The 25,175-nt window shown below is 37.8% G+C and overlaps 2 protein-coding genes across 6 annotated transcripts; one reads left to right on the top strand and one right to left on the bottom strand.

Annotated features, from left to right (window-relative positions):
- Positions 1-3,253: 3,253 nt before the first annotated feature.
- On the bottom strand, positions 3,254-7,508 carry LOC113339054 (probable magnesium transporter NIPA9). 5 transcript variants are annotated; one of them, XR_003354941.1, is made up of 9 exons: positions 6,329-6,386; positions 5,290-6,235; positions 5,110-5,205; positions 4,777-4,854; positions 4,391-4,554; positions 4,098-4,249; positions 3,917-4,010; positions 3,669-3,807; positions 3,254-3,495 (listed from the first exon to the last, which is right to left on the bottom strand). XR_003354941.1 is itself a non-coding variant. In XM_026584457.1 (4 exons), the coding sequence occupies exons 2-4, from the start codon at positions 3,941-3,943 to the stop codon at positions 3,416-3,418; spliced, it is 246 nt and encodes an 81-aa protein (XP_026440242.1). In that variant the 5' UTR covers positions 3,944-4,010; positions 4,098-4,298; the 3' UTR covers positions 3,254-3,415. The 5 variants fall into 5 exon arrangements, 1 of the variants encoding a protein (XP_026440242.1); XR_003354939.1 differs by lacking the exon at positions 6,329-6,386 and adding an exon at positions 7,483-7,508 and having other exon boundaries at positions 5,110-6,235; XR_003354940.1 differs by having other exon boundaries at positions 3,664-3,807; positions 5,110-6,235.
- An 11,153-nt stretch (positions 7,509-18,661) lies between these two features.
- LOC113339100 (probable xyloglucan endotransglucosylase/hydrolase protein 32) lies at positions 18,662-20,236 on the top strand. Its single transcript, XM_026584502.1, has 4 exons — positions 18,662-18,959; positions 19,073-19,173; positions 19,282-19,502; positions 19,641-20,236. Exons 1-4 carry the CDS (start codon positions 18,728-18,730, stop codon positions 20,008-20,010), a joined length of 924 nt encoding a protein of 307 aa, XP_026440287.1. The 5' UTR covers positions 18,662-18,727; the 3' UTR covers positions 20,011-20,236.
- Positions 20,237-25,175: the final 4,939 nt, after the last annotated feature.

Genomic DNA, 25,175 nt, shown 5'->3' with positions numbered 1-25,175 from the left:
ACTATAAAGTTAAAGGTGATTAAAAAGTGAGTCCGAATTTGTGCACGTTTTTTAACGAGTGTGCATGTAATATTTCAGTCTTTATCCTTGATTTAATTTAGGAAGTTGAGTAACGAGGGTCGAGATTCTAAACATGGAGGATAATGGGAGTATCAATTAAATAATCAACAAATCAGAAGAATATGTTAAATATACACTCGTTAGAGGAGTGTGAACAAATTTGGACTATTAAAAAGCTAAGTCGAACGACTTTCAGTAATAAGAGAAAGGTTGGAATACAAAGTTGTTACTCGCCTCTAACACTTACTTTCTCTCTCTTATTATTCTTCCTCCCTGCTCAAATTTACTTACCCTTGTCCATGAATGGAGCTGGGTATTTATAGTCTTCGGGTAGGTCCCACTGATACTGTCATTGTGCACTTTGTCGATCAGTTTACGGCGGTATGTTGTTTTGGGTCGTCGATATCCGATGTTTCTTATGGCCGTCGATATCAGATGTTTCTTCTGCGACATCTTCTTCCTCTGACGGTCTGCCTCTTAGCTAGCCACACAATGACTTCTACGTGTTATCTGTTTGTTGCATTTAATGCTAGTACTTGGCTCGTCCCACGTCTAGACAGTTGTTGACAATGTCTTGTCTTTCCAATGTCAGTTGGACCACATCTGTTCGTCCATTGATAAAACAAACTTTGGGGATGTTAATATGTTAAAGCATACATATCTTATTCTGATATATCCTAGTTGTATGGCTTCCATGCATTCGTCTTAGTTGCCACATTTATGGTGGTGATCTTGTTCCTACAGGCTCAGCTGTAAACCACGTCTTCCAAGAGTTTCCAGGAGAGAAAATTGAAAGTCACTTGAGCTTTTTTTTTTTTTTTTTTTTTTAACTTTCCCTTTCATAACCATAACTTGATGTTGAATATAGTGAATCCCTCTTTATGATCATGCATGTGCGATTAGAGAATCGTAAATTACATTTCGTTTTCAGTCAATTTAAAACTTTTTAAGCTACATATGTATAATACGACTTTTGTTTCATACGCTAACTTTTCACTTAAGTGTGATGATTTATCTACCCGGTGCCAAAGCAATATGCTCGAAATATAGATGCCAATGTTCTATAACTAGATGATTGCTACAGTATTTGGGGGCCGACGAAGACAAAAAAACCTACCTGATCATTAAGGTGAGAATGTCGGTGACACCTACACCATAATCTCAAAGATCACATAAATTACACTTTTATTTTGTCTTAGAAGTATTAAAGAGCTACCTAGACCAGGAAGCAGTTGTGCAATTTTATGCATTGCATTATAAGTATAGCCTCACAGGCGTGCACAAAACTGAGCTAAAGCAGTTGTGCAATTTTATGCATATTGCATTATTAGTATAGCCTCACAGGTGTGCACAAAACTGAGCTGTGAGCAGAAAACAGTTTGGTTTTTAACGACGGTTTCCAAGAAGAGACACATTAAAAACCAAACTGTACGTATACTACTCCCCAAGGGTGAGAGTTAGTGTGTGACCAAGGGTGAGATGCAGTGGGTGCCCAAGTGCCAGCTGTGCATGGGAGATGCTAAGGCTAGCACAAATCTATGAACAAATTAGTATCAAATTTCATGTCCTACATGAAACCAAATTAAATTCTTAAGCCTCGGGTATAAGTTTGTTGATGGTGATTTTGTGACAAGGACATTCGTGGTAAATTAGCCTTTCCCTAGTTACAGAAATATAATGTAATGTGTATTCCTGACCCGGCATCAGGAGCAAGGATTTGTATCTATAGCTTATATTCCACAAGAAAATCAGTAATAAATATCCAACTTACGGTTTAACAGTCTCATGACATATATAAATAAAGTATTTTATTACTGGTACTCTATCATATTGGTTGGACAAGCTCCTAGACGAATTGATCGCTAGTATAGTGCAATATTGTGACGGACCGGAAAATTACGCCTAGCGCGCCTGGGTTCTCATGCCATAACTTCCCTGATGCGCCATGATGATGCTATAATCCGAGCCTTAAAGCTAGGCAAATGCACGTTCATTTTCCCTTGTAAGCATGCTCGTGGAGCATGATGTAGATAACTTAGCTCCCACACCGTTCCAACTTACCCTTGTTCTGCAAAGGGTTTAAAGCCTTGAAGCCTATGGTTGATGCACCCTGCATGCATCACTGGCTTCCGAGTCTTGTCCAGGCATAACGCATGCCTTGGACTTATGCATAGGCCATTGCAGGCCTAATACCCCCTCTTTACTTGGCTTAGGCATTGCTGAAGCATGCACTTGTATTGCTCGCGCCAAGGTACATCAATCATGGTCATGTCATGCTCTGCTTAGGCTTATGCAAGCTCCTCTAACTTACATATAAAGGTAGCTTACTTTCAAGCCATGCCCAAGGTGCCATTGGTACATGCCTAAGTAGAACGCCTTGACGAGAAGTATGAGCATCCAAGGAATTAAATGCAACTTACCTCATCAAGTTTGGACACAATCATCTCTTGCATCGAACTTCCGAGCCAGATGATATGAGAGGCCAGAATGCCGCAATCACCGAGCGACAAAGTGATGGACCGGAAATGCTGCAACTCATTGTGGTTGCCTACGTACCCTTCCCTACTCTAAAGGGATCAAGCACAGACCGTAGTTCATCCTCGAAGGGAAAAAAGCTTAAGTCAACTCATTTGCAAGGTCGTGGACAAGAAATAATGGTAATGTCCTAGTCCGTATAGGCCATTCAGTCAAAATGCATCCACGTGATGCATATTTGGTCCGCGGTATGGCATAGTGATTGCCACGATTAATATGCTCCATTGGCAAGGATACACAGTTATAAATGAGACCTAAGCATCATTTATACTCTTTCAGCTAAGTTATGAAGCTTACTTGCACTACACCAAATTTAGTGATTAGCAACGGTAGATGGAAGTTGCGTCGCAACAATTTCACTCCGTTACGAAAGTTGATGTTGCAACTTTTCGCCACGGCCGCGTTTCTGTTGCAAATGTTCGGTCGCAACAGTTTCTAACTGTTGCAACGTTAAAATGTCGCAACTTTTTCGAACTGTTGCGAAATTAGATGGTCGAACAGTTTTCAACAGTTGCGAAATTTTTGCAACATCAAAAAAATAGTGATTTTGACCGGTCAAAACCAGGTCAACATTACAGTTCCCTGTAACGAAACCAAGCTTCCCTGACTATCAAAACCAGCCAAATTAAGTCAAAATTAGGTTCTTAATCCACCAAAATTATCAATAAAATATTTTTCCTTCAATTTAATTCACCGTACACATAAAAAGTAAGACACATCACAAAAGTTCTAAGGACATACAAGTTTTATGTGTAGTATAAAAAAAAAATGACAAGTATACTATTCGTTTTCAGATACAATAAAATGAAGAACCTTGAACTTAGACCAGGAGATCATGGTAATCATCAGTTAAATCATTTATGCTTGAATCCTTTTGCTCATCTCCTCCAACACCTACACCTGAAAAATACAAAACTATGCCTTCATGAAAAATGCATAAAGCCTAAACTGCAATGAACTCAATGATTCACTCCTAGATAACAAGTGAATCATATTACCGTTATGTATGTCAATACTAGTTCTCAATGCAAATTTAATATGGGAAAATCTTACATATTTATGACTTACATTACCTGTAATTCCAACACCTGCTAGAACAATTCCCACCCAATCAATAGCATTCATGACCTCCCATAGATAAAAATGGGAAGAGATACAAGGTATGGCAAGTCCATACCCGGAAACTGGTTGAATAACATAAACCTGTAAAAACTGCACAAAAGGGATGATCAAGATATATTACTCATCCAACCGAACAATGATGGCTCAGAAACCAATTGAATGCCAGTATGTGAAACAACATTGTTTGAACTGAACTTACCAGATCTTGGGACAAATCCCTTAACATCAACAAAGTGGTTAATCAACATATGATTTTAGTATAGACAAGATATCCATATCTCACTAAAGCATATCTACAAGAGCCAAAAAAGTGCAGAAGTAGTTAGTATATTTCAATGAAAAACAGAGTTTAAAGAGAACAAGAGAGATAGACATTGCACCCTGGTTGAATTTTGTATGGACAGTACAAAAGGATCAAGAACATCCTTAGCCAAAACGATGAGGCAAGGTACCTCAGAACCTGCTGTCTTCACCATGACCAACAACATTCACTAATAATTTTGTTTCTCTTTTCCATGACTTCTCATCGGAACTGTGGGCATAAGTTTTACTATTATCACTAACAAGTAGTCACCAGCAAAATCAAATATCATACTCAAGTTCTACACTTAACGTTATAATAGGATGTATCAAATGTCCTACTTATAGAATATTCTACATAAAAACATTCGACCTTTGCGCCAGTTGATAAAAAGAGAACTTATTGTCCCCAACTTGATAACATCAATCCATCTCAATTCTTCTTAGAATTTATATTCATACAGTTGTATGGCTGATACCGATATAGAAGCATTGGAGGGGGTATAGGCTGTGTACTTGGTGTTCGAAGAGGATCACCTGCAAGGTAATCAAACAAACACCAAAAAATTCAACCTAAAAAAGCCAAATTGAGGTTAAGAAACACAAAATCTCATAATTCCAAGAAACACGGCTGGATTCACCCTTTATTTCCAAGTACTGTGAATCACCAATATTTTCATCCACGGCTACTGTGAAACCTTCTCAAATCCCAAAGTCAAATTTCACAAGATTAATGTCATACTGGGTAATGCAAAATACCTTCCACAGGACTAGATTAACCAGGTGTAAGTAACTCCCAACTCCTTTCCTTTCTCGATCTATCCACAAACCCTTATTCTGCAGCCCACACAAAACCAAGTCACAGAATGCTAGATCTCAAGATACAACAAAAGAGTTAACACAAGAATGTATACAGTGTTAACAACCCTAACTAATGCCAAGCACAATAACTAAGAAGCCTGGTTGCATATTCAGAAAGTGCAGCTATCTTTCACAGCATATACACTTTTTTTTTCCTGAATGAGTTAGAGTGTTATACCAGAAATTATTAGCAGTAACGAATATGAAGCAACAGAAGAAACATATTGCTACCTTAAACTAGATGAAGTATGATCCTTTCTGACAGTGGTTGTTCTAACTCTATCTCCTCATCAAGACTGCTTGTATTGGGAGATTGTACCACTCAAACTACTGAGAGCAACATGTCAGCACACATAAAAACTGAACAAAACAAATCACAAGTAAATGGACAATCCAACTCAACTGCAATACCTATTTATTTCCTAGATTGCCTATGTTCTGAACCTAGCTGCAATTCAGAAGTGGAATCAATAACCAGAGCTATCTTACAGATGAACAATCATTTATAAGAATAAAAACTTGAGCTATTACCAGATATGCGACCTGAACTCTACCAACAGAAAACTTCTCTCGCCAACATTTCCCACCATCACCAGCTACCTCATATATCACCTGCTCGCGTCCACACCGACATTCCATACACAAGCTCATATCATTTCCTCACACAGCGCACCAACAGTTTTCTCCTACTTGCACCTTATAAAACAACACTAGCAAGAGTTGTTATCAATTATCTAAACCAAGGAACATAAAACACGATTGTAAACCCATAATTGAAGTAGTGGTGGACCTGAACTGTCTGGGATAAATGGTTGTGAAGATGGGGATGTATGAGAACAAGCTGGTGGTGGCGAATAGTGGATAATATACTGATTTAGGTGATGGAAAAGATGGTGCAGCTCATGCATCTGTGGAGACTTTCTCAAGAAGGCAAGGGGTGCAGTCGATTGTGTCTTTCTGTTTCCTTTGTCTCATCCTTTTTATAGCTCCAATTATTATTCTAAACCCCTGCAATGTCGAATTAGATACAAACCCAACAATTTCATTCATTCAAGAACACTAAATTATCTGAATTCGATTCTTAACCATCAAATTATATAAAAACCCTAAATTGACATAAACCTAATTTCCCTGTTTTACAAAAACTTCAATTCAAGGAAGAGGTTTTGAAAGAAAAAAAATTAAAATGTGAAAAAGGATATGAAAGTGTTGACAGGGTTGAATTTGTAATGAACATGAGAAGCAGGACAAGCTAAATGATAGATCTGATCAACTTCCAACAGCAATGGTTCAACAACATCGTGTCTAATCATTTCATATTTAGGATTACAATGATGCAGAAAATTTTCTTTCCTCCCTGCAAAGAAATTATCAACACCGATAACATTATCAATTGCTTATATGTTCACAAATCACAAGTTATAACTCAAAAAATTCACATAATACTAACCACCACAAGTGATTGCAGATCATCGCTCAAAGCTTTAGGGATACCATACATCAATAAGATTAGTCCTCGAGTGATTTCTGGGGAGTTGAGTGTATTTTAAATCTCAGGAATTTTGAGAAAGTTTGAGAGAGTGTAGGGAGTTTGAGAGAGTTTGGTGTTTTTGAGTTCAGGGAGTTTGGGGGGAGTGTAGGGAGTTTATTAGAGGGAGTTTGGGGGAGTTTAAGAGAGTTCACTCCTAACTCATTCTCTTTTAAGAAACAATAAACCCTCATTTATAAATAATATTGATCTTTAATCAAAAGAAAAAAAATAAATGAAAAATGATCATATCTCTGTATCAATAGTATGTTATTTCGTGCAACGAGATAATTTTTTTCCCCTTCAATTTAACGGTCTCCATACAATTCTAACTCCCTTTATTTATTTCTGAAATTAGGGTTCTTATTTGGGGTGGTTAAGGGAGTAGTGGTTGGTTATAGGTGGTGATGGTAGTGGTGAGAAATAGTTTTGACGGTGGTTGCAGAAGTGGTAATGTAATTCAACTCAGGGAAGCGCTAATTGTGAAGACTTCTACATTTTTTTTTGCTGGTGCATTTTACGGGATATGTAGATCTAAACAAATCTATATATCCACACGTTTTCATGGACTCTAGATCACTATCCTAATATTTTCATAGAAATGTTTCACCGTATCATAATGGCCACCATCTGATAATCATTTCATCATGTTGGGAACAACATTTTTGTTGCTGAGATTTGAGAAATCCGTATGATTTGAAAAGAAAGATTTTGAACCAAATTTGGTTGTGAGACCAAAATACACTAAAATCTCTACTCTTTTGAGAGATTTGTTGTGAGACCAAAATACACTAAAAACTCCTTCAAACTCCCCAAAGAAACCAACTCCCTAATATTGTAGGGTTTTATGACTAACAGGGAGTTCAAGAGCTTTTTTTAAACTCCCCAGCGACTAACAGGTGTTTTCTAGGGAGTTTAGGAGACTCCTCTAAACTCCCCCACGACTAACGGGGATTTGGAGAGACTCCCTCAAACTCCCTCATGATTAACAGGAGAAAACCCAAATACATTAAAATCTCTCGAACTCTCCCACGACTAACCCCTTGTATAACTCAAAAAATTCACATAATACTAACCACCACAAGTGATTGCAGATCATCGCTCAAAGCTTTAGGGATACCATACATCAATAAGATTACCCCCTTTCATAAATATCAGCAGCGACAACCAAAAATATGAAACAAAATAACAATAGAAATATTATTATCTAAGCCAGATATACCTATTCATTGCAAACATCAGATATGTTTTAAGTAAATCTAGGGTTAGGTTTTGGTTTTCAATTTTATAGATAGCCAAAGATGCAGGAAACGTAGATGAAGAACCTAGGTTTTCATTTGAACGATTTGAAAACATTGATCGAATGATTTTATTTTTCGAAAGAGCAAGAAAATGAATTAAAGATGAGAACGAGAGAGGAAGAGAAGAGAATGAGAGGTAGAGTTAGACGTAGAGAAGATAAGATAAGAGAATGAGAGGTGTTTCTCGATAAAGATAAAGACTGAGTCAGCTTTGAAGCTGATTCCAAGCATTTGAATGAGCTGAAAATGAGTCAGCTTGAAAGTATGGGTAGCCACACACACAAGTCGCACGCGTACAACTCAGTTATATTGCAAATCGCAACAGAAACAATCAGTTGCCAGTTTTGCAACTATTTTCACTTGTTGCGAATTTTTTGCAACTGAAATTTCGCAACAGTGGCTAAGCTGTTGAGAAACCTAGTTACTAATCCCTGGTGTAGTGTTGGTGCATGGTCCGCATATGCACCTTCAACCAACTACCCCTCCCAATATATGTTTTAAAGACATTTATACAACTTATATTAGGGGAGCAAAAATCATTCATCAAGTCCTAAGGACGTGATGGCTGCACATTACCACCCTGGCCAACTGCAATGTACGACCGTGATGGCTGCACATTCAGTTCTGGCTAACATGCCAGTTCCCATGCCCGTCCATGATGGCTGAACATTTTCTGAGTTAGGTCTAGTGAAGGGTCGTGATGGTTGTATTTCCGACTTTGGCCCATAGGCCCTCCAATGTCTATTTGTGATGGTTGTACATTGTCAAGGCCATCCTGCTCTGGCCTATTGCGATATTGGCCATAGGCCAGTGACCTGCGTAATGCGCTATTGTGACGCTACTTTGTTCTAGGCCAGCCAATCAACTGTCCTGAAGCAACTTTGGTGCGAGATTGGCTCTTGGCCAATACATCTTACAAATTGTACCCTTTTAGTGTGATATTGGCCCTTGGCCAATATATCTTCGCAATTCGCCTTACTTGGTGCCATATTGACTCTAGTCCAATGTTCCTCTTAACATGCAACGGTTCTTGAGATGAAGCCTCATCTCATACCAAGAAGCATCTTTGCGCATGCGCCATGCTAAAAACACGGGGTGTTACAATACCCACCCCTTTAAAAAAAAATCGTCCCTGAAATTCCTATTGTGGACAAGCTCTTCGATTTGGATTCCTAAGAAAAAGTCCCATACCAGTTGCTCAGAAATCACAAGGTTTCTTCAGTTGGTCCCGGACGATAATTTGGAACTTCTGAGCAAACGTCCCATACCCATACTCAGGAATCAAAAAAGAGTCCACAACGTTACCAATAATCTCCATTGGCCAGTTGGCATAAGGATATCTTAACAAGGTATCCTAGATAGCGTCCCATACCACCACCCAGGAATCCCTAAGGTTCACAAGGTCGATGCCAAATATTTGGCACTAGTATAACGCAACAGACGTCTTCTTTTTGTAGTATTGTGTGGAACAGGATCCAGTTACCCACCGTTCATGACAGTCATCCAGGTTGTCACTCGTCAGTGGGATGCTAGCTGGCCCAACATCACACACTGTTAGCCAGTTTCCAATGTGTGGGGGTGATCAGTCCCATTGTCTTCCTACCGTTCCGAACAGTCTTCCGGATATCCACTCGTAAGTGGGGTGCTACTTAGACCTGGAAAATAACAGTACTCACACAAGCTCAACTCGATTCGTAAAGTAACTGGCATTGCAGTTACAAACTCTTTCCAAACAAAAGTTGGTGTACTCTCCAACTGTATTTCCTTTGAAGGAAAAATACTCGTTAACGAGTCCACTCCGCACAATCCCTAGAGTTATCTCGGAATTTGCTCTGATATCAACTGTGATGGATCGGAAAATTACGCGTAGCACGCTTGGGCTCGCAGACAATAACTTCCCTGATGCGCCAGGATGATGCTATAATCCGGGCCTTAAGTCTAGGCAAATGCACGTCCATTTTCCCTTGTAAGCATGCTCGTGGATCATGATTCACCTAACTTATCTCCCACACCGTTCCAACTTACCCTTATTCTACAAAGGGTTTAAAGCCTTGAATGATATGACCGATGCACCCTGCATGCATCACTGGCTTCCGAGTCTTGTCCAGGAATAAAAATGCATTCCTTGGACTTACACATAGGCCATTGCAGGCTTAATACCCCCTCTTTACTTAGATTAGGAATTGCTGAAGCATGCACTTTTCTTGCTCGCGCCAAGGGTGCATCAATCAGGGTCATGGCGTGCTCTCCTTAGGCTAATCCAAGCTCCGCTAACTTGCATATCAATGTAGCTTTCTTTCGAGGCCATTCCCAATGCGCCATTGGTACATGACTAATTCGAACGCCTTTATATGAAGTATGAGCATCCAAGGAATGGAATGCAACTTACCTCATCAAGCTTGGCCACAATCATCTCTTGCATCAAACTGCCGAGATAGATGATATGAGAGGCCACAATGCCGCAATAATCTCTGAATTAGATGATATCAGCGACAAAGTACTGGATCGTTAATGCTGCAACTCATTGCGGATGCCTACGTACCCTTCCTTACTCTAAAAGGATCAAGCACAGACCGTAGTTCATCCTCGAAGGCACAAAAGCTTAAGACAACTCATTTGCAAGGCCGTGTCTAAGCAATAATGGTAATGGCCCAGTCTGTATAGGATGTTCCCTCAAAATGCATCCAAGTGATGCATATTTGGTCCGCGGTATGGCATAGTGATGCCCATGCTTAATACGCTCCATTGGAAAGGCTACGCAGTTATAAATGAGACCTAAGTATCATTTATACTCTTTCGGCTAAGCTATGAAGCTTACTTGGTGCATGGTTCGCATATGCACCTTTAACCCTCCCTATTACAACTTCGATTATGGGAGAAAAAATCATTCATCAAGTCCCAAATCCGTGATGGATGCACATTACCACCCTGGCCAACTGCAATGTACGACCGTGATGGATGTACATCAAGTTCTGGCTCATAGACCAGTTCCCATATCCAGTCATGATGGATGAACATTTCTCAGCTAGGTCAAGTGAAGGTCCGTGATGACTGTATTTCAGGATTTGGCCCATAGGCCACTCCAATGTCCAGCCATGATGGTTGTACGTTGCCAAGGCCAACCTGCTCTGGCCCGTTGTGATACTGGCCATAAGCCAGTGACCTGCGTAATGCGTCATTATGGCGCTACTTTGTTCTAGGCCACCCACCCAACTGGCCTGAAGCACCTTTGGTGCGTCATTGACTCTTGTCCAATACATCTTACAACTTGTACCCTCTTAATGTAATGTTGTCCCTTGGCCAATATATCTTTGCAATGCGCCTTACTTGGTGCCATACTGGCTCTAGGCCAATTTTCATCTTAACACGCAACGAAGCTTGAGATGAAGCTTCATCTCCTACCACAACGCATCTTTACGCATGCGCCATGCTAAAAACACGTGGTGTTACAAATATTGTCCTAGGCTGCCACTAATTCTGGTGAAAACTACCTTTCAGATGGTCTCTTCCTTTATAAATGCTACTGAAAGTACTATGTTAATACATGGACATATTGAGTACCATCTCAAGTCGCAAACTCCCATGGAAAAGGTCCTTGAACATGTTACAGTGTCGCTATCGTATTTAAATTGGTATTGGAACTACACTAAAACTTTAAATCTAGGCCTGGCATATTGCCTTAAACCCAAACCCTAAATTGTAGCTATATGATGATTACATCATAAGCATCACCGTATATTGGCTAGGCATGACCAAGCCCATGGCATACACCGCATATCTCATAAAGTACCTTAGCCATCTATGGCTAAGGCCATGGTATAGCCATCGTAGCTTATAGTGATTTGGCTAAGAAAAGTGGGCTAATGTCTCGGAATAAATCATCTCAAACAATCGTCTAAGTCAATAATACAATTTGGAAAAATATGTCTTCTGGCATGTTCATCATTGTGCCACATCATAAGCTGCGCACCATCGCACGAGCCATTATCGGCCTTGGCATATTTGGCCAAGGCCATGGCACCTTGTCACGTGACATTTACGGCCATGGTAGCTTTGGCCAAGGCCATGGCACCATGCCACGCGCCATTTACAGCCTTGGAAGCTTTGGCCGAGGCCGTGGCACCATGCCACACGCCATTTACATCCTTGGCAGCTTTGGAAAAGGCCTTGGCACCATCACGCTAGCCATTCTAGTCCTTGGAAGCTTTGGCCAAAGCCATGGCACCCTCCCGCACGACATTTACGGCTTTGGCATCTTTGGCCAAGGCCATGGCACCATGCCACGCGCCATTTACGGCCTTGGCACCATCTCGCGCGCCATGCTCGGCCTTGGAAGTTTTGGCCAAGGCCATGGCACCATCCCACGCGCCATTCATTCTCGGCCTTGGAATCTTTGGCCAAGGACATGGCACCCTATCGCGCGATATTTACGGCCTTGGAAGCTTTTTCCAAGGTCATGGCACCATGTCGCGCCATGCGCGGCCATTACAGCTTTGGCCAAGGCCATGGTACCCTGTCGCGTGATATTTACGGCCTTGGAAGCTTTGACCAAGGTCATGACACCATCTCGCGTGCTATTCTCGGCTATTATAGCTTTGTCCAAAGCCATGAAAAGACTCCATACACTATTCTCGGACTTGGCAGCTTTGGCCAAGACAAAGGCACGATCCCACGCCTAATTTTGGCTACTACGCCATTTACTATTTTATCTCCATAAAATTGGACAATCAAGGGACTTGCGGTAATTTAGTACTCTATTATATCACCTGCAGATCATGGCCTGGAATATTTCTATCCATTTTAGTTACGGCATCGTGCCACTTTATTCTACTAGCATACCGCGCTAAATTATAGCGCATAAACGAGCCTCTAACATGCCAAGCTATTCTGATATGCCATAACAAGACACGATTGCTCCCTAATCCCACGGATGACTTCGGCTAAGTTATTTTCACGATAACTTTAATTTAACACGTCCATAAGACATATGGCATATCGATGACTACGATTTAGCATAAGTAAGATGAGATCTACGATTCATCAAAGACACCTAAGAAAAATCAAAATACATCACATGGGGGGATTCTTCACGGGGTATTAGTCTGGTGTTCTATGGAAAATGCAGCGTGTCAACACCCCATGTGAAAAGTTAGAGTTGGCACGGTCACGACATTTAGGAGAGATAGTGGGTGCAATATAAAAGGGATTTCCAGAAACTTCCTAAATTATCTCGCACTATCCCACCATCTCCACAACTCATGAGATTCACATTGCTTATTCTAAACTATTATAAATAGGCTACTTAGCCTGTTCAGAAAACAGAACACGCTTTATCATAAAAAGCTTTGTTATTCATAGTTTAATACCCAACACACACAATTCAATATCATTGCCATTTTCTTAGAACTTTTCTGCTTTTTTCCCCTAAGATCAACCCATCTTCCTCTCCATCGTGACCGAAACAGCACGGAACGGCTACTATCGTGGTTTAAGATTGTCTTGTTCAATTTTGATTTTCGAACATAAAAGAAAGTACCATTTGGGTGCATTTGTTTTACCTGCTAACAAAGTTACACTCGAGAAATGCCATGTTTGTTCTTAAGATGTCTCATGTGGAATGTATTCCTTCCACCTATCGCCTACCAAAGTGCATGGTTAGGAAGTATAAATTCAGCAACTCTACTAGACGACCAAGTTAACAGTTCCCGTAATCCAAAGTTGGGGCTATCATAAATCTTTGAGGTTTAGTAGTAATGAAGAAGCACTGAGGCTGAGAGTTTCATTATTTCCGTATTTCCTTGTCTTTCAATTCACTTGTTATTGCTTGATATCTTATTGTTGAGACCAAGTGCTAGAAAACAACCAAAAAAGATGAGATTATTTCTTATTGATCGATTTTGATTTTCTTTTTTCTTACAAAGTGCATTTCTTGGGGATTTTTACTTCATTTTGTTTTTGTTCGCATAGAAAGGAAAATCTTTAGAATTTGAATCAAAGAAGATTATGTTTAAGGGTTTAATACTGGTTGAGAGATGGCTAATTAACTGTTGAAAATCAAATGCAAGAATCATTTAAGTGAGCATGAACAAAATGGGTAGCAAAATCAAAGATTGGGTCAATTCACCATTGTTCCGAGTCGGTTCATCAACTAACTTGGTGCTAGCCTTGCTGGGTTGGATTTTTGGGATTGCGTCTGATCTAGAAGAACCTGAATCCAGTTGACTATCTTCTACACCCGCGACCGACCCAGAATCTCTGTCCATACTCTGTTTCTCTGGTATTTTCTAGATTTGAATTCCTGCAAATCAGTTTAATTTCGAGATACGGAATTTTAAACTCTTAATTGTTTTTCTCGTATCAATTTGAGATTTTTTTGTATCAAATTGAGGTAAATAAATTAAATGAATTTGAGGGGTTGTTAAACAACGAAGAATTTTTTTATTTTTTTTTGGACATGATAAATAAATTGGTCGATTCTGATCGATGTAATAGAGATTTTAAAGAATGTCGAACTGATGATTTGTTGATATGCTTGTAATATAAGGGGATCGTTTACCAATTTGTTTGATTATCTGAATTTGTATCTTAACTTCATGAAATTTTATAGTTTGGAAAACTGATTTTAATTTTTCTAGACATTTGTTGTGATGGACAGGAAAAAAAAAATCTTCTTTTTTTTTTTTGTAGTTTCTTTTCTTCCCAATGAGATGCACTCGAAAATGGCAAGTCGCAGTAAGAATATCTTCTCTTATCGGAGAATCCTTGTGATTATTCATCGCCAATCACGTCTCATCTATTGTTCGTCGCCAATCATGTCTCTCATCTTTTGTCAAAATAAAAAAGAAAATCTCATGGAAATTGATTGATTCATATTTCTTTGTATCAACCGATGAATGACATGCTCTAATGACCCACCCTTATTTCAATTTTATTGATAATCATGCTAACTTAATCTAAATTAATGATGAAGAATAGCCTCAAAACAAATAACTATCAACAACATTGATGATTTCTTTACATGGATTTTGGATTTTCCACAAAGTTCAGCAGAACTGCTTTTTTCAAATTTGTTCTAGTTCATAAATCTAGTGTTATGTTTTTGGATAGAAGATAGGACAGTAGTCGTCCACATATATGCCTTTTGTTATAAACTGCTAGAAGCAGCGATCGATTGATCAAAAAAGAACAATATATGAAGATGGTATATTTAAAGAAAGTGAGCCATATTTAGGATCCCACCTGACTAGACTGGCATCAGGTAAAATGGGACTTTCATGATCTTTTTGTATTTAGTTTAGCTAAAAGATAGCCTGTCGGCAAATTCGGCTTGTATTTGGTACTGTTATTTTGCACCAAGTGTTCATATCAGAATGAAATGTTAGGGTTCAGAGTATATATATATAGGAGCTGTGACAGGCACATCTCTACGTAGACATTTTAATTACCCTTGGACGGTAAATTCATCGAGCTAAATTCAAATTAATTTAAAAAATAAATAGTTGAAAATTCATCACTTCACCGTAAGGAAACAAGTTGCTAATATGATATCACTATTTTAACATTTTAGATAATTTATTTATCCGATTGGGAAAATCTATCAACTTCAGGTCGAATATATTCTTTTTACAGACTAGGTCGTAGATAATAGGATCCGATTGATGAACTAATGATATTCGATTGCTTGAGAAGCAACCATAACTTGTAGAGTTTGATATTTAATGGATGGGTGGGATTAATAATAATACTAGTATAGAGCAATTAACATCATGAAAATAGGCAATGAGCCTACGACACTGATATGAATGGCACTAAAATACCTATTAATGTCACTAATCCACAATCCATTAACATCAAGAAAATATGCCATGACACCACAATCCTAGACTAACAGTAAAACAGCCCCTAATTTGTCAAAGAAATCATAGGTTAATATAGTTTTGGAATTGACTTTCTATATCTAAACCTCTAGTTGCGTATCTATATCTACGCATAGGAGACAATCAGCACTTATGAACTCATGACTGCTTAACCACCTTGATTTGAGCCTAATAGTGTAGCCTTTAATACATACATATCGAAATTAAGTAAACAAGATTATCTCCACCAGCAACATATGAAATTAATTAGGAAAAGGACAAAAGACATGGTGATACGATCATCATATGATAATACGAACTAGGAAGCGTAGGTGCTAGGACACATGATGATAATTCCCGTTTTAAAATTGTTAATAATCAAATTTATTTATAGTTCATAACTTTACGTGGATATACATTTTACTCTTAGTATTCCGGAGCACACCAGCATTGACATGCATGTTCAAGAGAGTTGGGTTCCCATGATAAAACAGTGCGACGGTAACATTGAAAATGGGTGCTACATATAACACAGTTCGATCAAATCTAACTATCTTGTAATCATATTTAAGATCTTAATAAGTCAATAAATTACCCAAATATCCGGGCTTTTGACTTTTATCTTTAGTCCTGTTAAGAAAGATCTTACTTCACCAATCGCACAAAATTTTTACCCAAAATTTTTAATTTTATTAATTCATTAAAATATTCTACTCAACTTTTAGTTTTATATCTTAGACACATTTCCTCTTAAGACATTGGTCTGGAATTCGTCAGTGCCACCAGAGGTGCCGTTCTTTGTGTGGTTGGCAATACAAAACTCATTGCCAACAAAATCCATGCTACAGCAAAGAGGTGCACAGGTGCATGCGTTACTTCACTGTGCCTATTCATGCAACGTTCTAAATACGTACGATACCAATTTACTTGGGGGTGTAGAAAATTAGCAACCATGTACCAGTTTGCAGTTATATTGTGTATTCGCTTGGCCTTCAGTGGGTGATGTTGCTTCTCAGTTGCGAGGGCGGTTTGAAGGCAGACTAAAGAAGGTGGCCGTGGGCAGTAGATGTAGGAAACATGAAAGGAGCGTAATGGGAAAATTCTTGGGTGGGGGGGCATCATAAGAGTAAGGATGAGCTAAAATCAAACAGGTTTGGGTGAAGAGTGGTTTTTCTCTTTGTATATTTGTCAACACTAGAATTTCAATGAAGTTTCACCGACAGTCCTTTCCTTAGGATCTTAAAAGGCCTTAGTGTAGTAAATTAGTAATATAAGGATCCAATGCCATGACTTTCATTTTTTGAATGATAATGCAATGGCATTACTTAAGTAATAAAACATGACTAGATTAGGGACACTAATGATTATAATTATGAATCTAATGATATAAATTAGGAAGAGGTAACTAACTTTTCATTATATTTATAAAGTGATAATAAACATATTCATGAAAGTCATTTCTAATGTAGATGGTGGCATTTTACTCTAGCAATATAGGGTTGCCGGTCACATGGATTATATACTGTAAAAGTCACGTACATAGTGATGTTTTAGACCGGTCATGTTTTATACTGCTAAAGACAAATTTGAACTTCATATGCAAAAGGCACATTTGTAGCAGGGATGGAGTCAGAAGACTCGGAACTTTTGTTTAGGGGGACAAATCTATATATACTGATATGATAGTAAAAAAATTTCACCTTTTTGAACTGTAATTTTTAGTTGCTAACACGTTGAAATACATGTTAAATTTTTGCTTATGATAGACATGCTTCATAAACCATGTCTTGGTTATATTTGACCAGTCCAATTCGTACGCACATTCAAGACTTCGCGGGAACAAATTGTTGCGCCAACTTGGTATGGTAAATTGACGGCACCGTCCTTTCTGTCTATGGTTCCACTATGCGTACTAAGGTCCTACCAATTATTATGGATTCATAATAATCATAACCCTCTCATTTGTCAATCTTTATGGATGTTTTGATGATAAAAAAAAATAATAAGATTTAGTTTTTTCCGAACTGTTGAATGGACTCTGATTCTGACCCACACAACACTGTGAGCTGCAATGAGAATAGCTTCATTTTCAGAATAAGTTCAATGATACTGTAATGCTAAATAATGCCTAAGCTCGTATGCCATAATTAGCTTAGTTTAAGAGCTTTATACTACCTAAAGTTTTCGAATTCAGGTAAATGATTACGCATTACCCACCACCGTCACCTCTGTTAAAGAAGCATGTGGTATTTCCGAATTCAGGTTGTCATTACTGATCAACTAGTTGCATGTCCAATTTAGTTTCCATGCATACAATACTAAACAGTAACCCTCGTATGAACATATCACACACACCCTTTCTCCCATCTAAAATTCGTTAACTCGGCAAGCTAGATTCGCCAACAACAAGTGGGATGCAAACAAATGCAGTTCGCATTCAATTTTGATGACCCATGTTGATAAAAGAAACAAGAGAGCATAGCTTGCTTCAAGCCTTCAACACTTGCTATTTGCAGCAGCTGTTCACAAGTCTATTCATCCTGGGGAGGGTCAAATATCATTTTCGTATTATTTTTTTTTGCTCACAATATCTAATAGTTATGAGGAAAGAAGGTAACTTCTTTCCCATTTCCTATACACTTAGTAGTTACAAATTAGATAGGAGCAAGTCCAATTTCCTATACAATACTAAAACAGTAGTAGACCTCAATAGGAGCAACCCCATCTCTAAAACTAGTCAATTTGACAAGCTAGATTCACCAACAACACAAGTAGGGTGGAGATGAATGCAGTTTGAATTGAATTTTGATGACCAAAATTATGAAAGAGCCCAGGTTGCGTCAATAAAATTCTTTATTTCATGATATCTAGTTTATGAGGAAAAAAGATAACTTGTTCCCATATATAACCACCAAAAAGTATTTATATATTATCATCACAAAACTGTAAGTTATTTTGTATCTACATCTAACTTCCAACCCCATGCATCATCAACCTCCTTATCGTCTCCTTCCGTTGTATATATATGGTGGGCCAATAAATCTCTCCCTACTTATATCAAGTGATCAACTGTGGTACTGCCATACCTTCCTCTTAAACCCTATAGCTATAGCTACCTATTACAGGTCTTTACTTACACTTGAGCAGCATCTACAGAACCAACAATGTCTTCTCCTTCTTCATTTACCAGTACAATTGTCCCCTTTATACTTTCTTTCTTTATGATCACAACATTTTTCATGGTCCCTTTAACCAACGCACAACCTTCACCTGGATTCTCCCCTAGTTCCAAATTTAGGAATATAGGCTTTTTCCAAGGCTTTAGAAATTTATGGGGTCCTCAACATCAAAGAGTCGAACAAAATCAATTAACCATTTGGCTTGATAGGAGCTCAGGTTCTTATCACTTTCACCCCATTCATCTTGTAACAGCTTGTTTTTAATAACAATTGTATCATTTTTCTTTCTTTCATTTGAGCTCATTTTACTTGATTGGTTTCATAAAACAGGAAGCGGATTCAAGTCAAATCAAGCATTCCGGTCGGGTTACTTCGGTGCCGCAATCAAACTCCATCCTGGTTATACGGCAGGAGTCATTACATCTCTTTATGTAAGAATGGACTTCTTTTTTAATTTTTCTTAATTGGTATCACTTCTTTTCATTTTCTTTCTATACAGTTATGAGATGAATTTGCGGAATGATATGTGTATAATTCAGCTTTCGAATAACGAAGCTCGTCCCAGAGACCACGATGAAGTTGATATTGAGTTTCTTGGAACGACACCGGGAAAACCGTATACTTTGCAGACAAATGTGTATGTAAGAGGAAGTGGAGATGGAAGTAGGATTATAGGAAGAGAAGTGCAGTTTAATTTGTGGTTTGATCCAACTGCAAATTTCCATCACTATGCTATTCTCTGGTCTCCTAGAGAAATCATGTAAGTTCAAGAGTTTGGTCTAAAAATTTGGAGGTTACCCCTTAATAGTTTCCGGGGACCATAATTCACTTCTTTGAGGTTGGTGAAAATAATATTATTTTCCAAATATGTTCTAATTATTACTTGGCGGGTTTACAGATTTTTGGTAGATGATATTCCAATAAGGAGGTACAAGAAGAAGAGTGATGCAACTTTTCCTTTGAGACCAATGTGGGTATATGGCTCAGTATGGGATGCATCATCATGGGCTACGGAAGGTGGTAAATACAAAGCCGATTACCAATACCAACCATTCTATGCAAGATACACGAATTTCAAACTCAGTGGTTGCCCTGAGAATGCACCAAACTCATGTCGTGCCGTCTCAGCTTCGCCAAATCCGGCCGGTGGATTGAGCCGTCAGCAGAACTTGGCTATGCAATGGGCTCAAAAGAACCATATGGTTTATGACTATTGCAAGGATTCAAGAAAAGATCATTCTGTTACACCAGAGTGTTTCATGGCTTAATTCTCTTCACTTCACCATTGCAAGTCATATTTGCTTCCCTTGGTCTATCTAAAAAATACATACGAAAATCATCATATACCTGTAATTCTGTATCAATCATACACTTAAACCAGTTCTTGGAAATTCTTGGGATGGGTCCAACTTGTTGAAGAGTTGTTAAGCGTCCAAGACTCCGAAGACTTTATACTGTTCTTTTTTTAAATGTTTTTATTTTGGTGTGTAACTATTGTTGTGTGCATAATCTATATATATATATAAGAATTGAAACTAAATACTCTCACCGTAGGCATCACAATTTTGCACATTTAAATGGCCAAATTCATTATTGTGATTTATTTTTCTTTCTTTTTTTTGGAATTGTGCTAAATAAGTAGGGGTGAGCAACGGACGGACGGTTGCGGATTAGGGGTCACCCGCAACCAAACCGTCAAAGTTGCGGATTTGGGAATTCAAACCGTGACCGGCCCAATCACCCGCGGATTTTCCCTCTGCGGATCAGCGGATTTTGCGGGCCGGTTACGGATTAACCGCGGATTTGATCACAAGACATCAAAAAAAAACTAAGTACAGAAACAGTACTAATTTAGTAATTCAAAAGCAAAAGAGTACTAATTCAGTAATTCAAAAGGCAAACTACGCGAACATAGCCAAACTCTAAATTAAGTTCAATACACACAACTCTAAATTGTTATGTTCATAAAAAGTTCACTGCCATCAAGCCAGGGGATTATAGTTTTCATTCATCACTGTATAATCCTTCATCAGTGAATAATCCTTCACGGCCAGCCATGAATCCTCCATCCCTAGGATGCTGAACATTGTAATCCATGCAATAACAGCAACCATTGTTTTTATCTCCTGCAAGACGAATTGATAGAGTTGCCAACACAAACAGTCATGAATCATAATAGTGTTCTCCAATTGACAAACAAATCAATCACTAAGCAAAACAATGCACCTAATGGTAGCAGTAAGGGATGAGTGAGTCCATATCTACATGTTAAAAATACAAACCTGAAATTGAATTTTTTGGCCCCATGCATCTGCAGCCTCGACAGAACGACCCTAATCTCCATTCAAATGTGTGCTCGCAGATAGAACTAAAACACTCCAGGTAAATGAGAGAGTTCTAATCAAGGAAATTCTTGACATAGGAAGCATAGCTGTAAATTTAGATTTTTCAGAACTTATACAAGGAAACCAAACCTGGAAAAAAAACTTGTACTTGGATTAAAGACGTCTTACCATAATTCACCAGTAGTACTAAAAACAAGGCGTGGATTTGAATGAACAAATAGTTCCACAAAAACAATGACATCATCACGAGTTTGAAATATGACATCGTTAACCAACAAGAGAAAAACACAAAGTTCAATTAAACTGGGTATGCAACAAAGATCAATATAAGAAAGATGAGGAGATCCCCTACCTAGAAAAGCTTAGTTTTTTTTTTAATATTCGGAGAAACTTAGACAACACAAATACTTCGAGCAACAAACGATTCCAACTCCATGAATTGATCAGGCAGTCTTTCCTTGCTCCAGATTCGTTTCGGCGAGCTTTCTAGTACTAAAAATCCTTTTCGCCTTTCCAGTTGAAGTAGTAGTTTCCGAACTTGCACTTAGACAAATCTTAAAAGAAATAACTAGCACGCTGACTAGGGTATAGCCAATAATTAACAACACTAAATAAACGAGGACTCACAACAAGCTATATATATAACATATATCATGACTCTGAATTATTTTTGCCATCCCCAAACTTTACTTTTAGTATAACCTAACAAAATTCATTCAAATAACAAACCCTAATCTCCATTCAAATAACAAAATTCATTTTCAAACCAAAAATTAGTAAACAGAAACTAAATTTTCATTAGTAAACAAGGGTTGTGTTCCATTACCTCACTTGTTTATCAATCAAGTCAACTGCAACTAAATCTCGTTGAAGGTATATTCTTCACTTCACCATTTTCTGAAACTAAATCTCTGCAACATGAAACAGACATTGAAAGTTAATACCGAATAACCAATGACGAAGAAATTGATTGAATCCTAACATGCAATCGATTTGGGGGAAAAAAATCAAAAAACATAATTTCTCTGTAATCAAAACTGAAGTTAATACTGAAGTTAATCGTTACTTACTTCTCTGAATCAAAACTGAAAATTCCGGATTTCTCTGTAATCAAAATTAAACCTAATTGAAGAAGAATCGAAGATAGGAAGGAGAGGAGAAGAGGTCTATTCGGTTCCTCTCGAAGAAAAAAAATCATTAGGGTTTACAAATGTAAAGATGTTTATATATAAACATCCAACTTCCCATAATATCCTTAATACATTTACTAAATTCCCTAATTGTCCTACGGAGCGGTTAATCCGCGTATTTGAGATTGTACCCGCAACCGTAACCGCACCGCGTGCGGATTTGAGATTGCACCCGTGTCCGGTCCATAACTCTAGCGGATTGGTTTTCACCCGCAAATTTGCGGACGGATACGGATAAAAACCGCGGTTACGGTTTTTATGCTGAGCCCTATAAATAAGCATCAATCAAAAGCAAAGCCCAAACAACCCATTAGGAAAGAAAAGGTAAAAAACTAGATCCTTTAAGTCTAAATTCATTTTTTTTTTGGTGATTTCATAGCCTTTTGAATCACCCAAATCCGAGGTCTAGAACTTAAGATATGTCATATGGTGAAAAATGTGAGAATCCGACCTAAAACCCCAATTGTGACCCACTGCACGTCACCTATAATATGTTTGTTTTTTTTCCCATTATCTAGAGACTAATCTCTGCCAGCCTCTATGCAGTGGTGATCCTACTAATTTGGGTGTTTGTTTTTTCCACTACCTCTACAAAGATAGAGGCAAATCTTTATCTGTATAGAGCAAATCAGACGAGATGTTATCTTTGAACCCCAACCTCTACTATAATCTGAAATGACTAACATACCCTCAAGCAAATTTGTAATCTCTTTATTTTTTGTCCTTAATTCCAAACCAATTTTTTTCCGACTCAATTTTCGTTCTCTTCCACCCTATGCTATTCTTTATTATTGGTGTTGCCGCCTCTCCTACACCTCCTCCTCTGATAGTCCAAATATAACTCGAAAAAGAAGAATGAATCTAGAATTCTAGTTAGATTATATGCTCAAATCTTTGCACTAATTATCATGCAAAAAAAACTCAAAATTTAAAACTAATTAGATGTGTTGAGTATTCAAACGGAAAGAAGATCAGCTACAAATTGCAAATCAAACCCTAGAAACCAATCTAATACTATTCATGATTTTTGAATTAAATGATTGTAAGAAAGCAATAACCACAATTAACAAATGGCGGGTGCAACTAATCCTTACCACGGATCTGGAGAAATAAATGGTACAATCCCCATAATGGATGAGCGAAAAAAGAAAGAAAAAAATTGGTTTCCCTGCATTTGAAAAAGAAAAGGATGGATTCGAAATGGTAAAACAATGGAATGGTTGAAGGAGAAAATGCTTACCGAAACAAACTTGAAGAGAATATCGAATTTTAAAGGGATAGTATAGGAAATATATACAATAGACTATAATTGAATAAATTTATGAAACCACTAGAAAGTGGAAAAACAAATTTCATATTTACATGCACTAGGTAGAGGCACTTTAAAAAAATAGAGAGAGAGCTCTGGTAAACAACTTCTATCAGATAGTATCAAAAAACAAACGTGTTGTTAGTATTTTAGCATTTCTCGTTCGAAACCTCTATTTTTCTTGTTACCTAGCCTCTTAGTCATCATCGGATGCGAAGAAAAAATCTCAATATAAAATAGATTAACCTTAATTGATAAATACTTGAGAAATACTTGGGAATTCCTCTTTTCACATCTAAGTCCAAGACTGAATCTTTCGGTTATTTAAGTAGTCAGTTTGATAAGAGGGTAGCTAAGTGGAAAGGTAAACAACTCAACCAGGCAAGTAGGTTTGTCTTGGTTCAACATGTGCTTAAGACTTCACTTATCTATCACATGAATACTTTCATTACCCCTAACAACATTATCCACTAAATGGAGTAATCCCTGGGGGATATCTGGTGGGGTAAAACTAGTCCTGATGGTATTTACTTAAAGAAGTGGAATAAAGTTTGTATGCACAAGCTTCAAGGTGGTTTAAGTTTCAAGAACCTTATATATGTTAATTTATCTTTGCTTGCTGAAATGGTCTCGAATGTAATCCATTCTCTAAATGACTTGTGATCCAATATTCTAATAGTAAATATTTCAGAAATTTTTCTCGATCCTCTTCATCACTTAAAGAGTAAGATTGCTCCTGGGTATAGAGAAGCATTTGTTTTTATCCGAATTTTGTCGTACATAATGCGATTTGGGAAGTTCAGAATGGTGACAACATATTGGCATTTTGAGATAACTGGATACATAATGATGTCCAACTTCTTTGTCTAGCCTATCCAAATTCTAATTATCCAGTTTCTGATTTTATCGATAATGATGTCAATAATTAGAAAACGAATACGGTTAGCACTTTATTTACTCATCAAAACGCTCGGTCATTTTGAATATTAGAATCCCGCTTTCGGGATGTGACAAATTCATTAGTGCATTCTAAAAAAATGGACAATTTACTGTCAAGTCTGCCTACAAATTCATTTCAGGTCAGATGCAGTATATGCATAACCCGCAAAACGTAAATCACATCTACAAAGACCTATGGAAATTACCTATGCTCCCTAAAGTCCATATTTTTATATGGAAGTGTTATGAAAATATGATTCCAGCTAAGACTATTATATGTAGGTTTTCTGCCAGTCAAGATATCCATTGCAGTACGTGTGGCTCAGTTTTCCCCGAATCTCTAGAACACGTAGTTCTTCATTGTCCTTTTACACATATAGTGTGGTGCTTAACTCCTTATCATAACCTTACTTATCAAGAGTATAACAAAACCATAAACTTGCAAGATTGTATGGTAAATTGGTTAATTAAGAATTCTCTCACGAATGAAGCTACAGTTAATTATAACAAAACCATAAGCTTGCAAAATTGGGTGGTAAATTGGTTAATTAACAATTCTCTTAAGGATAAAGGCTATAGTTGTCTTTTCTATTATCTGGAATATATAGAGAGAAATATATTTTTTTATTTTTCAAGGAAAACATTTAAAT

This window comes from Papaver somniferum, unplaced genomic scaffold (assembly GCF_003573695.1).
Source record: "Papaver somniferum cultivar HN1 unplaced genomic scaffold, ASM357369v1 unplaced-scaffold_19, whole genome shotgun sequence".
Taxonomy (NCBI): domain Eukaryota; kingdom Viridiplantae; phylum Streptophyta; class Magnoliopsida; order Ranunculales; family Papaveraceae; genus Papaver; species Papaver somniferum.
This window is presented reverse-complemented; position numbering and strand designations above follow the sequence as displayed.

What these genes read in the sequence shown, in the direction of transcription:
- LOC113339054 (XM_026584457.1), bottom strand. Translation starts at nt 3,943, where the DNA reads ATGTTAAGGGATTTGTCCCAAGATCTG. An exon ending in GGGATTTGTCCCAAGATCTG is followed by an intron (nt 3,808 to 3,916) that starts GTAAGTTCAGTT and finishes CCTTTTGTGCAG; the next exon opens with TTTTTACAGGTTTATGTTAT. An exon ending in AGCAGGTGTTGGAATTACAG is followed by an intron (nt 3,496 to 3,668) that starts GTAATGTAAGTC and finishes TGTATTTTTCAG; the next exon opens with GTGTAGGTGTTGGAGGAGAT.
- LOC113339100 (XM_026584502.1), top strand. Translation starts at nt 18,728, where the DNA reads ATGTCTTCTCCTTCTTCATTTACCAGTACAATTGTCCCCTTTATACTT. An exon ending in TTGGCTTGATAGGAGCTCAG is followed by an intron (nt 18,960 to 19,072) that starts GTTCTTATCACT and finishes TTCATAAAACAG; the next exon opens with GAAGCGGATTCAAGTCAAAT. An exon ending in TGGTCTCCTAGAGAAATCAT is followed by an intron (nt 19,503 to 19,640) that starts GTAAGTTCAAGA and finishes GCGGGTTTACAG; the next exon opens with ATTTTTGGTAGATGATATTC.